The sequence below is a fragment of the Lissotriton vulgaris genome, chromosome 1_2 (assembly GCF_964263255.1).
Source record: "Lissotriton vulgaris chromosome 1_2, aLisVul1.2, whole genome shotgun sequence".
In the NCBI taxonomy this organism is placed as follows: Eukaryota; Metazoa; Chordata; class Amphibia; order Caudata; family Salamandridae; genus Lissotriton; species Lissotriton vulgaris.
Window position 1 is genome coordinate 146,642,263 of NC_141686.1, and position 17,180 is coordinate 146,659,442.

The following is a 17,180-nucleotide window of genomic DNA, read 5'->3' on the forward strand; positions in this document are numbered from 1 at the left end:
AGCCTTACGCCTGCTTCAAGCAGGTGCAAGGTTTTGAAGCAGCCGCGTCGGAAATGTGACTGAGTGAAATCTTGTAGATTTCACTCAGGCACTTTTCCGAGGCGTTCCTGCGACGGAACGCCCCCTCCCCTGCGCTGGAATGCCCACATGAAACCTGACAAAGGTTTCATGTGGCGCAGGGCTTTACAACGTGACGCATCTCCCTAGATGCGTAACGTTGTAAATAGGGCGCAAAGTGGCGCATGGTATACGCCACCACTGCATCACAGAAATGACGCAACGACGGCTCAAATGAGGCTCAGGGGGCTTGTAAATATGCCCCAGGGTTTTTATGGCAGCTGATGTATCAGCACTGATATAAATCCTACCTCAAAGTATGTACATCAAGGTAGTAACATACAACTCTACTGCAACAGTTAGTTCACCCGCAGACGACTGTGAATCTTTTGTCTACAGAGAACATGGCGACAGTTTGTGCATGATGCACCAGGTTCGTATTTGCTTGTGTGCAAATTCGGCCTAGGCACTCTTTCAATATTATGTCTAGAGGCACTGTTAAACCAACTTGCCTGTGAGAAAGGAATGTTTGTAATATTCTATCTTTGTATCTGTGGAATTGCATATCCAGGAGTAAAATGCCTGAACCTCACCCCTAGCTTCTCTAAATCTTTACTGCTTTGTATGCTCCACCCCTATCCGTTGTAACGTACTAAATTATATTCACCAGGCAGTCACTGAGAGTACTCTTATAAAAATTGTCGAAACATATCATTACCACTGACAACACTTTCCATGTCCTAATTTTTATTTAGATACTAAAGTGTCCAAAAAGGATCAGTAAACATGTTTAATCTTTGACCTAATCTCATTATATTCAGTGCAAAAGATTTCCACTAAATGCAGTGCATGAGAGAGTCTGAACCCTGTTTGCTAAATCTGGTCCTTTGATTCCAGCAGGTGACCTGCATCCTTCACATGTGCAATGCAAAAACACACAGAGGTTGTCCCTGAGGTCAGCAGTGATTGTTTGTCCACATTGTCATTGCACTATCCAGTTATTTGCTCTCTTTCGCTATGTATTCACCCTTTACATAAGAAAATGTCAATAACACAGAAACAAGGGCCTACTGCAAACATGGCTTTTGAACACAGATGATTTAAGGCCAAGGCAAATGTGCTCTTCCAACCAAGTTCATCCCTATAAACATTTAATACGTTTCTTGTTCTTAGTCTCTGAGGTTTCAAGAAGCACCATGACAATGCAATTCCCAGTGTTCTGGCACTTTTGTATATGGTTAGGGTTGTAGTAAGCAATGGTTCATGCGTACAAACCCTTGATGTGGTAATACCTTGTCATGAATAGCCTTGGTGTTCATCCCCACTGTCTTTTAATGTTGATGGGTTTACCAGAACGTCTTGGCTTGGTTCAGAAAAGTATCTTGAAGATTGACAAACCTCCTACAGGCTAGAGGTACAAACTGATGCCAGACTGCCCCTCATGTCCTTGTCCCTGGCTACTCTAGACTGCCCCTCATGTCCTTGGCCCTGGCCACTCTGTCTGTGAACATGGCTACAACTATTGTTTCATGTCTCTCTGTGAATAGTAAGTAGCAATGATCGGCCACTGGAGTCCAAGTTAACCTTCTGGAAGGTGTAGAATGCTGATACATCCCTTCTGAGATCTTGTATAAGATTTAGGAAGAAGACTGTCAATTAGGTGGGGTGGTATAGATGCAGCTCCATTCACCCTTTGTTGACAATGGCAGGCCATATGATGGAAAACTAAGCCAAATTGGTATTGTAAAAGGTAACCGCTGTAGTTGGGCTGAATTGGGCAGCATGGTGGGAGCAAGCATGGCTGTTCGATACTCATGGACAGGAACGTAGTAGTTTCCAGGAAGCTCGAGCAGGTCAAAATCCAGCTGTAAAAAAACCCAGAAAGAACATTTGTGAAAATAAATCTAAATGTTCTGGTAGCAATCAAGAAAGGAAAAGCGACAGTAGACAATATATGTGTGTTTGAATATATATATATATTCACTATATTCACTGAAAAAAAGATAGGGCCCGATTCACAGAACTAACTTAAGACAAAATCCTAAACTTACTACTTTTGGTATTCAAAGAAGTTAGGATTTTGTCTTAAGTTTGTCTTAAGACAGACTCAAGATAGACTTAAGACAGATTTAAGTTAGGATTTTGTCTTAAGTCTGTCTTAAGTCTGTCTTAAGACAAACATACGACAAAATCCTAACTTCTGTGAATACCAAAAGTAGTACGTTTAGGATTTTGTCTTAAGTTAGTTCTGTGAATCGGGCCCATAGGTTTTAGGGGTGTTATAGTTAGCTGGACATTTCACTCGTACAAAACCATTGAAATTCCTCCGTTATTGTTAGTTGTACTAACTATAACTCGCGCGCCCGCAATCCACTGCTGATGATGTCACATATTACATCATTCATGACATGGTCAATGACATCACTGATGACACCACTGATGACATCTCAAATGACATCTCAAATGACATCACTGATTACATCATCCAGTGAATTTGGTTTGGTTCGATATTTAAATAAGTATTATATATATAGCAATCTGCATTGAAGACTGAGTGGATGTGTCTGGATGGAGGATTTAGTAGCACTGTGATTGACTGTCTAAGTGACTAATTTAAAGTGTCTCACTAAATATATGGGATAGTGATTAAACTGTGTGAATATCTGTATCACTCTATCTCTTGTTTTTTCAGTGAATTTCCAAGGTTTTTTAAATGTTAATTCCTAACTATAACATGACTGAAACCTATGTTTTTTTTCAGTGAATTTCAAAGTTTTTTAAAATGCTAATTCCTAACTATAACATGTCTGAAACCTATGGTTTTTTTCAGTGAATTTCAAAGGTTTTGTAAATGACAATTTTAAAATGTATTAAGTCTTATATTTATTTTTTTGATACTGATTTAATACATTTTTTTAAACTATTTATTTTTAGATATTTTATTTTTTAAATTACATTACATATTTTGAATATAAATTGAAAAAAAAATGTTTTGAAAAATATTGAAATATTAATATTTTTTTATTTATTTTATATTTTTCAAATATATTTATATATATTTTATATAGCAGGCAATGATAACATGTGGAAGGAAATTCAAGTTACTGGTAAGTATGGTTAGAATTACTTTTCAGGATCAGTACTGGGATCAAAGATGCAGCACAGAGGTCTCTCCTGATAACAGGTGAGTAAATCGGAATTTGCAGTTCGGCTGATTTTAAAGGAATATATGTAAGTTTCAAAAATTGACACTTAGAAACTTTTTCAGCAAAAAGCAGGCAATGATATCCTATGGAAGGAAATTAAAGTTACTGGTAAGTACGGTTAGAATTACTTTTCAGGATCAGTACTGGGCTCAAAGATGCAGCACTGAGGTCTCTCCTGATAAGAGTTGAGTAAATTGGAATTCGTAGTTCGGCTGATTTTAGAGGGATATTTTAAAGTTCCAAAACTCCACACTTAGAAGAATTTTCAAGTGAAACCAGTCAATGTTAGCCTATGGATGGAAATTCAAGTTACTGGTAAGTACGGTTAAAATTACTTTTCAAGATCAGTACTGGGCTCAAAAATGCAGCACTGAGGTCTCTCCTGATAACAGGTTAGTGAATTGGAATTTGTAGTTCGGCTGATTTTACTTCGGTCCAGTGTATATAGAGCCATTTTCCTACACCATCCCCTCCCCTCCCTTCACCGCTATGCAAACACGCCCTGTGGCGTGTTTTAAGTTGGGAAATAATTCCCCTTCAATCCTGAAGATCCTTAGGGTCCAACTAGCCCACTAGGTACATCCAGTAAGCGCCACAGAGCTGCGTAGCAGAGAAATGTAAAAAGGGGCCCTGCCTGAACCACCTCTCTGCAACGCAGCGCAGTGGTGCTTCCTGGAAGCACCTGGTGGGCTACTTGCCCCCTAGGGTCCCTCAGGATTGAAGGGGAATTTTTTCACCAACTTAAAATGCACCACAGGGCGTGTTTGCACACGTCACCTCAGGCCCTGTCCCCTGCTTTCACCACTGTGTAAATGCGCCCTGTGGCGTTCTAAATTGAGAGATTAAGTCCCCTTTAATCCTAAGGGTCCCTAGGGTCAAACTAGCCCACTAGGTACCTCCAATAAGTGCCACAGAGCTGCATTGCAGAGAGGTGTAAAAAGGGGCGTGGCCTCTGAACACCTGTCTGCAACGCAGATCCCTGGCGCATAGTGGAGATACCTGTTGGGCTAGTTGGCCATCAGAAACCCTCAGTATTGAAAGAGAATGAATTCCCCAACTTAAAATGTGCCATGGGGCGCGTTTGAACAGTGATGAAGGAAGGGGGCGTGGCCTGAGGTGAAATGTCTGCAAACACGTCTGTGGCGCGTTTTAAGTTAGAGAATTAATTCCTCCTCAATCCTGTGGGTCCCTAGGGGCCAACTAGCCCACCAGGTACCTCCAGTAAGCGCCAGGGGCTGCGTTGCAGAGAAGTGTTCAGAGACCACGCCCCTTTTTACAACACTCTGCAACGCAGGTCCGTGATGCTTACTGGAGGTACCTGGTGGGCTAGACCCTCAGGATTGACAAGGAATGAATTCCCCAACTTAAACCGCGCCACAGGATGTGTTTGCACACATGTGGACTCTGGCCCTGCCCTTCACCACTGTGCAAACGCACCCCATGGCACGTTTTAAGTTGGGGGATTAACACCCCTTGAATACTGACGGTCCCTGGGGTGCAACTAGCCCAGCAGCTACCGCAAGTAAGTGCCACAGAGCTGCGTTGGAGAGAGGTGTCAAAAGGGGCGTGGCCTCAGAACACCTCTCTGCAACGCAGCCCCCTGGCGCATCCTGGAGGTTGCTGGTGGGCTAGTTGGCCCCATGGACACCCAGTATTCAAGGGGAATTTGTTCCCCCTCTGCAAACGCACCAGGGGGCGCATTTGCAGAGTGATAAAAGGAGGGGGCGTGGCTTCTATTTTTTTGGCCTTGGGAACCCCATCCCCCAGGGCCTGCCCCCTAATTATTTTTGTTAATTTAAAAAATGTGGAAGGGGGCTGCGTGGCCCCCCTCCCGAGGCCTTAATCGCCCTGGGGACCCCATCCCCTGGGGCATGGCCTTTTCCTTTTTTTTTAACTGTTGGGGAGGGGGCCCGGTGGCCCCCCGGCCAGGCCACTTATGGCCCCGGGGACCCCAACCACCGGGGCCTAGCCTTTCTATTTTTTTATTTTTACTTTTGGGGAGGGGGGCCCCGTGGCCTCCCTCCCGGGCCACTTGTAGCCCCGGGACCCCATCCTCTGGGGCTGGCCCTCTCCGTGGGGGGGTCCCAAATCCCCCCCATGGTCCCAGCCAGCTCCCCCCGTCCTGCGGGAGCCGGCATTGCTTTTCTACATGGGGAGCAGCTAACATGCTGCTCCCCATGTAGAAAAGCAATCTGCTTTGCTTCATTGAAGCGAGAGCAGGTTTTCCTGCTCTGGCTTCAATGAAGCAAAGCAGTTTTCAATGACAGGGTGGGAGCCGCGAGGCTCCCGCCCTGTCATTGCAAACTACAGTGTCCCAGGGTGGGCACCCTGGGACACTGCAGAAGCTGGCCCTGGGGGGTGGTGGTCCCCAGAGCCATGACAAGGCTCCAGGAGGGGGGCCGTGCAGCCCCCTCCTATATTTTAAATAGCCACGGGGTGGTGGTCCCCGGGACTGGGGGGTCCATCAGGGATCCCCCAATTTGAATCTTTAGTGCCCCCGGGAGGTGGCGGTCTCCAGGGCATGTGGGGGTCTTGAGCACCCCCACACAGGGTATTTATTTATAAAAAAAAGCCCCGGGTGGCGGTCCCTGGGACTGCGGGGGGCTGTATGCCCCCCCAAAATGTCAATTAAGTCGAGCCTTGGGGGGGTGGCGGTCTCCGGGTTCGGGGGCTGTGTGCCCACGCAATTATTCATACTTTGCCCCAGGGTGTGGCAGTCCCGGGGCAGTGTGGGGGGATTGGGCCCCCCCACACTTTATTTTCAACATGCACCCTGCGTGGATTTTGCCGATTTAAAAAAAAATTGGGGGGTCCTTGGGGGTCCTTGTGGGACCCCCTGAGTACTAGGGCGCAGGGTGTTTCTACCCTGCCCTATTTTCGAATTTTTTTGTGTTTTTTTCTTAGGTTTCTTGTGCCTCGGTTCTACCGAGGCACAAGATGGCTGACAACACTTCCTGGTTTGGAGTGTTGACAGCCAATTAGCATACAGCTCGTGCTCGGCAGGGTGCGCGGATCCTGCGTGGCCATAGATATGTATGTGATTTTAATTGAGATTTTCTCAGGAACTGCTGAACAGATTTACACCATTTAACCAAAAGGCACGTCTCTGAACCAAGGTCTACCTTTCTGCCAAATTTGGTATAATTCCGTTCAGCAGGCTGTAGCTGCGATTAAAGGATCCTATGGGAAATTGCACGGGGAAAACACGTTTTGAGACCCCCCTTTTTTCTCATCCCCTGCTTGACGAATCACCCCGAAACTTTATGGATAAAAGTGGACTGGAGCGCCCCACCAGTTTTGAATTTTTTTCGAACATTCGTCAACCGGTGCTAAAGTTATTCCAAATAGAATGTTGCGGATTTCCTATTGAAAATAGGTCCTAACTATAACTACCTACTGGTGACCGCCAGTAAATGAAATGAAATGAAATGAATGAAGTGAAAATAAATTTCTATAGCGCTACTAAGCCCAATGGGCGTCAAGGCGCCTAACCAAATGAAAACTAGCTATTAAAATATACTCTCACTGTGGGTAGGCCTTGATAAAACACCAGGTTTTCAGCGCTTTTTTAAAAAGGGACAGAGAGGGTTGGGTCTTAATCTCCTGGGGAAGAGAATTCCACAGTCTAGGGGCTACAATGGAAAATGCCCTATTACCCCAGCGTACCCTTCTGGCACGAGGAACCACCAGCAGATTCATCTCCGAGGATCTGAGAGGTCTGCAGGGCACGTAGCGAGTCAGAATGGCACCTAGGGGGTCCAGTGGCCCGTCTGCGAGAGCTCTATATGCTAGACATAAAATCTTAAAAGAGATCCTCAGATGTATAGGGAGCCAATGGAGACTCTTTCTGGCCATTGTTGCGGAGGATGCATTAGGAAGTGCCAGAACAAATCGGGCAGCCGCGTTCTGCACGACCTGAAGTCGCTGAATGAGTCCCTTGTTGGAGTCTGCATAAAGTGCATTGCAGTAGTCCAACCTGGAACCCACTAATGCCACCACCGTCTGCTTGCGTGCTGAAGGAGAGAGATAGTGAAGTATTCTGTATATCACCTACTGGCGACCGCCAGTAGGTGATATACATATACATACATATATATTATTATTATTATTATATGAAATTTGTAATGCGCTCAGCTTACCCGGGGGCATCCCGGCGCAACAGACCAAAGAAGGAGGAACTCGATAACTCACTACTGAGGAAACAAGTAGGTTTTAAGAAGTTTCCTAAATATTAGGATCTTGAGCTCTGAGCGAATCTTAAGGGGCAGAGAGTTCCACAGAGATGCCACCTGTACCGAGAAACGCCTGCCCCCAGTCCGAGCTCTCCTAACTCTCGCAGATTGCGAAAGATGTTGCTGGTCTGAGCGCAAAAGGCGTGGAGGTTTATAAGGACGGGCCATATTAGAAAGGATGGGGGGGCCTTTGCCATGTAGAATTTTATGGGCCGTACACAACGCCTTGAATTTCACCCGCTCCTTAACAGGGAGCCAGTGAAGTGCTTTCAGGGCCGGGGCAGCGGACTGCCTTCTAGGGATCTCCATCAAAACTCTGGCAGCTGCATTTTGCACCTGTTGGAGGGTTTTAAAGGTGGCTTCAGGGGCACCAAGAAACAGGGCATTACCAAAGTCAAGCCTTGAAAGGATTAAACCACGCATCAAAAGCTTCTTAGCTGGATCCGGAAGCAGTGGGAGAACCTTTCGGGCTGACTTCAGTAGACCGAAGCAAACCCCCGCGGTCTTTCTGGCGTGGGTCCTGAAGGACAGATCTTCCTCCAACCATACTCCCAAGGACTTGATCTCCTTCTTGGGAGATGGAGGGTCGCCAAGAGACTGGGGCCAGCAGCTGGCAATGATGGAGGGACTGGAGTTGCCCAAGAGCATCAACTCAGTTTTTCCTCCATTGAGCTTGAGAGCCGAGTTGGACATCCATTGGTAGACATTAGCCAGGCAGTCATGCAACAAGTTGGGTTGTTCCGCCAGCTGAGTGAGGCCCACCACCAGCTGGGTATCATCAGCATAGCTGATGATCTTCAACCCCGAAGGGGCTACCACTCTTTCAAGTGGAGTCATATATGCATTGAACAAAGTAGGGCTCAACGATGAGCCCTGAGGGACTCCACATTGAAGAGGGAATAGGGAAGACTGCTCTGCCCCTTCCCAGACTTGGTAGAAACGGTTGGAGAGAAAAGATCCCAACCATTTCAGGGCCGTCCCTGAGACACCTACCTCTGACAGGTGTTGGAGGAGCACCTGGTGACTCACGGTGTCGAAGGCAGCACTCAAGTCCAGGAGGATCACTGCCACTGATCCTCCAGTATCAAGAGTGCTCCTTGCTTCCTCCACTACACTATATATATATATCACCAATATATATATAAATTCATACGAGTTGCCCCGGTGGAAGAAACACCAAATGGGTTTGTTTTCGCCTTTATTTAATGAAATGCTGCAATTCCACCTCCAAAAAGAACGGCTTTTCAAAGAAGATTGTCCCTCGGCCAAACGCGTTTCAAGTTTACTCTTCGTCAGCAGCCTCGGGACTGCAAGTGTTCAAGGCACAGCTTGTGCATATTTTTATCCATTACGAACTTCCCTCTGTGGGTGTGGCCTCACCATCGGCCTTCTGGTCGTGTAGTTCGCACTCTTACTCCAGTGAGTTTTGCCTTGTAATTGCTCATTTTTTCATCAAAACCTCAGTGGGCGAAAGGCACACAGTTCTTTAGAGGTGCACTGCGTTCACCGCATTTCACAACTTGCACCACCTCCCGATTCACGATGTCATCACTCGAAGGCATCTCGGGCCCGCATTAGCAGTGTCTTTCTTCCGCGGCCGGACAAGGCCGCAAATATAAATTCATACGAGTTGCCCCTGTGGAAGAAACACCAAATGGGTTTGTTTTCGCCTTTATTTAATGAAAAGCTGCAATTCCACCTCCAAAAAGACCGGTTTTTCTAAAAAAGATTGTCCCTCGGCCAAACGCGTTTCAAGTTTCCTCTTCGTCAGCAGCCTCGGGACTGCAAGTGTTCAAGGCACAGCTTGTGCATATTTTTATCCATTACGTACTTCCCTCTGTGGGTGTGGCCTCACCATCGGCCTTCTGGTTCATGTAGTTCGCACTCTTACTCCAGTGAGTTTTGCCTTGTTATTGCTCATTTGTTCATCAAAACCTCAGTGGGCGAAAGGCACACAGTTCTTTAGAGGTGCACTGCGTTCACCGCATTTCACAACTGGCACCACCTCCCGATTCAAGATGTCATCACTCGAAGGCATCTCGGGCCCGCATTAGCAGTGTCTTCCTTCCGCGACCGGACAAGGCCGCAAACATAAATTCATACGAGTTGCCCCTGTGGAAGAAACACCAAGTGGGTTTGTTTTCGCCTTTATTTAATGAAATGCTGCAATTCCACCTCCAAAAAGACCGGCTTTTCAAAGAAGATTGTCCCGCGGCCAAACGTGTTTCAAGTTTCCTCTTCGTCAGCAGCCTCGTGACTGCAAGTGCTCAAGGCACAGCTTGTGCATATTTTTATCCATTATGAACTTCCCTCTGTGGGTGTGGCCTCACCATCGGCCTTCTGGTTCGTGTAGTTCTCACTCTTACTCCAGTGAGTTTTGCCTTGTTATTGCTCATTTGTTCATCAAAACCTCAGTGGGTAAAAGGCACACAGTTCTTTAGAGGTGCACTGCGTTCACCGCATTTCACAACTTGAACCACCTCCCGATTCACGATTTCATCACTCGAAGGCATCTCGGGCCCGCATTAGCAGTGTCTTCCTTCCGCGGCCGGACAAGGCCGCAAACATAAATTCATACGAGTTGCTCCTGTGGAAGAAACACCAAGTGGGTTTGTTTTCGCCTTTATTTAATGAAATGCTGCAATTCCACCTCCAAAAAGATCGGCTTTTCAAAGAAGATTGTCCCTCGGCCAAACGTGTTTCAAGTTTCCTCTTCGTCAGCAGCCTCGGGACTGCAAGTGTTCCAGGCACAGCTTGTGCATATTTTTATCCATTACGAACTTCCCTCTGTGGGTGTGGCCTCACCATCGGACTTCTGGTTCGTGTAGTTCGCACTCTTACTCCAGTGAGTTTTGCCTTGTTATTGCTCATTTGTTCATCAAAACCTCAGTGGGCGAAAGGCACACAGTTCTTTAGAGGTGCACTGCGTTCACCGCATTTCACAACTTGCACCACCTCCCGATTCACAATGTCATCACTCGAAGGCATCTCGGGCCCGCATTAGCAGTGTTTTCCTTCCGCAGCCGGACAAGGCCGCAAACATAAATTCATACGAGTTGCCCCTGTGGAAGAAACACCAAATGGGTTTGTTTTCGCCTTTATTTAATGAAATGCTGCAATTCCACCTCCAAAAAGACCGGCTTTTCAAAAAAGATTGTCCCTCGGCCAAACGCGTTTCAAGTTTCCTCTTCGTCAGCAGCCTCGGGACTGCAAGTGTTCAAGGCACAGCTTGTGCATATTTTTATCCATTACGAACTTCCCTCTGTGGGTGTGGCCTCACCATCGGCCTTCTGGTTCGTGTAGTTTGCACTCTTACTCCAGTGAGTTTTGCCTTGTTATTGCTCATTTGTTCATCAAAACCTCAATGGGCGAAAGGCACACAGTTCTTTAGAGGTGCACTGCGTTCACCGCATTTCACAACTTGCACCACCTCCCGATTCACGATGTCATCACTCGAAGGCATCTCGAGTCCGCATTAGCAGTGTCTTCCTTCCGCGGCCGGACAAGGCCGCAAACATAAATTCATACGAGTTGCCCCTGTGGAAGAAACACCAAGTGGGTTTGTTTTCGCCTTTATTTAATGAAATGCTGCAATTCCACCTCCAAAAAGACCGGCTTTTTAAAGAAGATTGTCCCTCGGCCAAACGCGTTTCAAGTTTCCTCTTCGTCAGCAGCCTCGGGACTGCAAGTGTTCCAGGCACAGCTTGTGCATATTTTTATCCATTAGGAACTTCCCTCTGTGGATGTGGCCTCACCATCGGCTTTCTGGTTCGTGTAGTTCGCACTCTTACTCCAGTGAGTTTTGCCTTGTTATTGCTCTTTTCCGCAAATCCACCGCTGGTAATTCCATCTTACATGCTTGAAGTGCTCACCCTATTTACACCATTAACAGTATCCCCTACGGTGAATTATTCGAATTTGCAGTGATGAGACAGTTGCTAACATCTGTTCAGATTCCTCTGTACAGAGATTTCTTAACAGGGGGTATTCTAGAAAAACATTGGAACAGACCCTAGTCAAAGTTAAATCACTTGACAGAAACAGTTTGTTAGCACCAAAACTTAAAAATCCAGAACACCAGTCTGAATGTTCTGTTAGACTAATTACCACTTTTAGTTCACAAGAAAGAACAATCCGACGTATCATCTGTTCTGAATGGCCAATTGTCCTTACAGACAATATTTTAGGTCCAATTCTTCCTAGTTTGCCATCAATCACATTTAGAAGAGCACCATCTATGAGTGATGCTTTGGATAGACCAATGCCGGAAGTTTTACCAAAAAAATCATGGCTCAACAAAAGTGGTTTTTTTAAATGCACTTAGTGTCGCGCATGTACTTTTGCCCGGAATTCCACAGCTTTTAGTGACACCAAAATTCCAATTAAAGAGCATTTGACCTGCAGGTCAGAATTTGCGGTTTACAAACTAAAATATACCTGCAATTTGGAATATATTGGGAGCACTAAACTCCCTGTTGCATAAACGTATCTTACAGCATATACGTGCCATTGTGAACAGCAACAGCGACTATCCTGTCGCTAGACATTTTAAAGCTGTCCACAAAAACCAGTTAAAAGATCTGGAATACACTGTCTTATGCTAGCTACCAGTCCCCGGCCGGGGAGGTGACCGAGAGCGATTACTAAGACAAAAAGAATCTCACTTTATTCTATTGCTTGATACCAGAGCCCTTAACGGTTTAAACCTTCCGGAAGATTTACATGTTTTCCTATAAACCATCTAACAGTTTGGTCTGTTCCATTAGCAGCCTTATGGTGTTCTGGTCAAGTCGTACTTTAAAAGCTGCAATAGGTCACTATTTATGAATTTAGAACTCATGTTATATATTTGTGACTTTTTTTGCGGTTTCTTATTGGGATTTAAGTACATCCCTACCTGAAATATTTGAGATGTTTTTCTGTGCTCTATTTTATCTCCAAACTGAGTTAGGCGTTTTTAAATTTATTTTAAAATTGTAAATGATATTTTTTGGTTTTCAATCACAGTTTCTGTTGTTGTTTTGGTATTGTTTTTATTACACGTTTTTGTATGATTTAGCACGTTCGATCAAAAAGGAATCAGCAATGTGTGCCGTAATCCCTTGGGATACCAAGGCAGCGAGAAAAGAAATGATGGCCAGGGTTGCACACATTGTGCAATTAAGGGGAAGGGGCGCTCAGCCTACTTCCCAAGCCGTATTTGGCCTAAGGGACACCATCCCCTAGCGCCCCATTCATTAATAAGGTTATGGGGCTGCTTGGTCCCCCTCCCTGAGCCGTATTTGGCCTCAAAGACCATATTGTGCGGGCCGAATCATCAAATATAGGGAGGGGGTGCATGGTCTCTCTCACCAAGCCAATATAGGCCCTGGGGAACCGATCCTTGGGGCTGAAATACATTTAGAAAGGGATTGGGGGGCACGCAGACCTTCTCTCCGATTCATTATAGGCCCTGGGGGGCCACAGGTAACAAATTCACCAAAAAAGGGTATGGCCCCCCCCCCCCCTGATCGATGAAAAGGTCTTGGGGACCCATCCCCCGGGGCTGCTAACTTTCTAAAATGGGATAGGGCCATTAATGGCCCGGGCACCCCGTCTCTTGGGGCATTTATTTATTTATTTATTTATTTATTTATTTAAGGAGCTTATACAGCGCGCAGCTACCCCCGGAGGGGTGTCCCGGCGCTAAAACAGAAACTCAGGAAAGAAGGAGAGAATCAAGCCGATTGCAAGACTGGAGTCATGATCTGGAGAACAGCCATGTTTTTAATTTACTACGGAAGATGGATTCAGACGGGCAGAACTGGAGGTCGAGTGGGAGGCAGTTCCATAGTTTAGCAGTAATTACGCTGAACCCTCTGCCGCCCATTCTGGAACGTCGAAAGCGAGGTGCAATCAAGAGGCGTAAGTTGTTAGATCTCAGTGATCTGAAAGATTGAGATATTGCCACTCGCTTTTTCAGGTATCCAGGCCCAAGGCTGTTGATAGCTCGAAAGGCGAGGGTGAGTTCTTAAATTGAATGCGGCTTGCAATGGGGAGCCAGTGGAGCTCTTTGCAATAGGAGGCAACCGACTGACGGTAGGGGATATTTCCAATCAGTCTGGCTGCCGCATTCTGAACGATCTGAAGACGATTGATCAGATATTGAGGGGCACCGGCATATAAGCTGTTGGCGTAGTCTAGATGAGATGTGATGAGCGCCTGAGTGATCGTTCTGCGGGCGTCCAAGGGAAGGTAAGGAAAGATCTTTTTAATCATGCGAAGCTTCGCGAAGCAGGCAGAGGTGACCTTGTTGATTTGCGCTTTGCAAGAGAGTGAGTCATCGAATTGAAAGCCCAGGTTACGTGCTGATTGAACGGGGGTGGGCGCAGGGTTAAGTACTATGGGCCGCCACAGGCTGGGGGATATTGGAGTTTTCTGGTTAAAAAACAGGACTTCTGTCTTGTCAGCATTAAGTCTAAGGTGGTTGTTGGTCATCCAGGCACAGATGTTGTCCAGACATTGGCGGAAGTTGGCAAAGGTGGAGTCTGAGTGGTCTCTGAAAGAGAATATCAGCTGAGTATCATCAGCGTAAGAAACCACTCTGACTCCACAAGACTCCACCACTGCGGCCAAGGGTGCGAGATAAACGTTAAAAAACAGAGGGCTCAGGGCAGAGCCCTGCGGGACACCACACAGCAGGGGTTTACCCTCTGATTTGAAAGGTTTGAGCGCCACCTTCTGAGTTCTGCCAGTGAGGAAGGACTCAATCCAGGTGAGAGCAGAGCCACCGATTCCGACCTGCTTTAGACGGTTTAATAGGATTTTATGTGAAACCGTATCAAAAGCGGCGGATAGGTCGAGGAGGACCAGCATGGCCTCCTCGCCCCTATCCACACACTCACGGATAATCTCAGCCACTTCCAAGAGAGCAGTCTCAGTGCTGAAACCTGCTCTGAAGCCGGATTGGGAGTCGTGTAGTAAAGAGTTATTTTCTAGATATTCTGTCAGTTGCAGCTGCACGGCCTTTTCCAGAATTTTTGCGGGTTTGGGGAGGAGGGAGATGGGGCGATAGTTGCAAAATTTTGTAGGATCGGCATCAGGCTTTTTCAGAATGGGGACCAGCAGAGCTTCCTTCCACGTGGTTGGAAAGATGCCATGATGGAGGGAGGCATTCCAGATAGAAAGAAAAGGGCTAGCCAGTGAGGGGGCCAGGTCACCCATGATCTTGGCAGGAATTGAGTCGGAAGGAGAACCAGATCTGCACTGGGTGAATAACCTAAGTGCGGTCTCAAGAGTTAGCTCGTTATAAGACTGTAAGGAGGCAGATTACGGGGCCATCACAGGGGGGGCCAGGGGGGATTCCTCAGTAGGAAACGAAGTTCTAATTTTATCAATTTTTTCAAGGAAATAGTCAGACAGTCCATCGCATAGTGCCTGGCTAGAGGGGTTCTGCGCGGCCCTGGAGGGGGGATTTACAAATTCTTTGACAATATTAAAAAGGGTTTTAGAGGAGTTCTTGGCGTTGGAGATTTGTAGTGAGAAGTAGTCTCTCATGGTAGCTTTTTTTTGTTTAAGAAATTTTTTCAGAGCGGTTTTGTAAATTGCTTTGGATTCAGGGTCATAGTTCTGCCGCCACTTGCGTTCAAGTAGTTTACAGCGGCTTTTTTCCTCACGGAGGGTTGGAGAGAACCAAGGGGCAGAGGGGCGTGTTCTAGCAGAGGTGATGGGTTTGAGAGGGGCGATGGAATCGATGGCAAGGAGCAGTGCGGAATTGAGTCTGGATACATTTACATCAATGTCACTAGACAGAGGGTCCGGCTGATAGTTGAATAAGGGGTCTAAGGTTGCACAGTTAACTTTATGCCACTTTCTTCCCAGCTCTTTCCTGAGGACAGTAGGGGATGATCTCAAACTTAGCTCTAGGTCAAAAGGGACAAGATGGTGATCAGACCAGGTGAGAGGGAGGGAAGGAAAGACTGTGATATTCAAGAAATTAGCAAAGATAAGGTCAAGTGTATGCCCAGCTGTGTGTGTAGGGCCCTTGACTAACTGAAGCAGGTTCAGGTTCTGCATCGTTTCTAGCAAGTTGTTAGCTTTCGAGCAGAGAGAGTTGTCCACGTGAAGGTTGAAATCTCCAAGCACCAGAAAATGTTGGTGCTTGAGGGAGAGATCAGCCGTCAGGTGGGTAAATGCCGTTAGAGAGAGAGTCGAGGCAGTAGGAGGGTTATAGACTAGAGTACCCGCCAATACTACTGCCGCGGTATCCGAGATAGTGAAGTACATAGCTTCAATCATCCCGATATTCGTCAGTTTGGTGATAGACAGATTGAAGTGGGATTTTAGGATAATGGCAAGACCACCTCCTAATTTGCCCCCTTCACGATTGATGCCCTTTAAGAGATAGCCCGGAGGGGTAGCTAGGTGGATATCGGGGGTAGTGGTAGCTCTAAGCCAGGACTCGGTAAGAAACAGGATATCCCAGGCGTCCGAAATTATTGACGTCCAGATCTCGTTGGAATGGCGGGGCAAGGAACGACAGTTAATCAGACCTGCTTTCAGCGTCAGAGGGTGGGACAGGCGTTTCGGCAGGCTGAGGCAGGGAGAGGGGCGAAGGCTCCAAGGCGGGAGGGTAAAATTACATTGAAGGAAGTGGAAAGAAGCATCCTCCAGGTGACAGGGACTACAACGTGTAGTGGACGGGCAAGTTGTGGGTTTTAGAAGGAGGAGCTGGGATCTGGTCCAGCAGGTACGACCAGAATCAGCCCGACAGCCAGGGGGACTGGCCCTAGGCACGGGCCAGGCGCGGATGGGCGCAGACGGGCTTGCCTTAGGCGCGCCTTTGGCACGCAAACGGCGCTCCCGCTGCGCTCGTCCGCTGCGCTCGTCCGCTGCGCTTGCGTGGGAAGCACATTTATAGAGAGAGGGGGTGGGCGTGGCCTGACGGGTGGGCGTGGCCTCGCGTTTCAGCAGCGATGGCGGCCGTGGGTTGTTTCCCACTGAACAGCGCTAAGATCCGCTGTTTGTGGGGTGCCTGCTTGGCGGGAATAGCATAGAATAGCTCTGGGTAAGGTGCACAAAGTTAAAAATAATGTTTAAACACAAATCACACAATTTTAAAAAACGAGTGAGAACACCTCCGGCTTCCGCCTCAGAGGTCTGAAGTTTCCAAGTAACGCGCTATCAGTCAGCGCTTACATAGGCTTGGGGGTGGGCGTGGCCTGACGGGTGGGCGTGACCTCGCGTTTCAGCAGCGATGGCGGCCGTGGGTTGTTTCCCACTGAACAGCGCTAAGATCCGCTGTTTGTGGGGTGCCTGCTTGGCGGGAATAGCATAGAATAGCTCTGGGTAAGGTGCACAAAGTTAAAAATAATGTTTAAACACAAATCACACAATTTTAAAAAACGAGTGAGAACACCTCCGGCTTCCGCCTCAGAGGTCTGAAGTTTCCAAGTAACGCGCTATCAGTCAGCGATTACATAGGCTTGGGGGTGGGCGTGGCCTGACGGGTGGGCGTGGCCTCACGTTTCAGCAGCGATGGCGGCCGTGGGTTGTTTCCCACTGAACAGCGCTAAGATCCGCTGTTTGTGGTGTGCCTGCTTGGCGGGAATAGCATAGAATAGCTCTGGGTAAGGTCACAAGTTATGTCCCAGGGAGCCCACACCCATAACACAGAAGTTTTCCTGCCAATAACGGCATGGAAGGG

At 47.1% G+C, this 17,180-nt stretch overlaps 1 protein-coding gene across 1 annotated transcript in view; it reads right to left on the bottom strand.

Moving 5' to 3' along the window:
* Window positions 1-1,267: 1,267 nt before the first annotated feature.
* The window catches only part of ISX (intestine specific homeobox), a 68,556-nt gene continuing 52,643 nt past the window's right edge, over window positions 1,268-17,180 (bottom strand). The window contains exon 5 of the mRNA XM_086953615.1: window positions 1,268-1,922. Coding sequence (XP_086809741.1) covers window positions 1,710-1,922 — 213 coding nt within the window. The 3' untranslated portion in view covers window positions 1,268-1,709. The remainder of the gene's footprint in view (window positions 1,923-17,180) is intronic.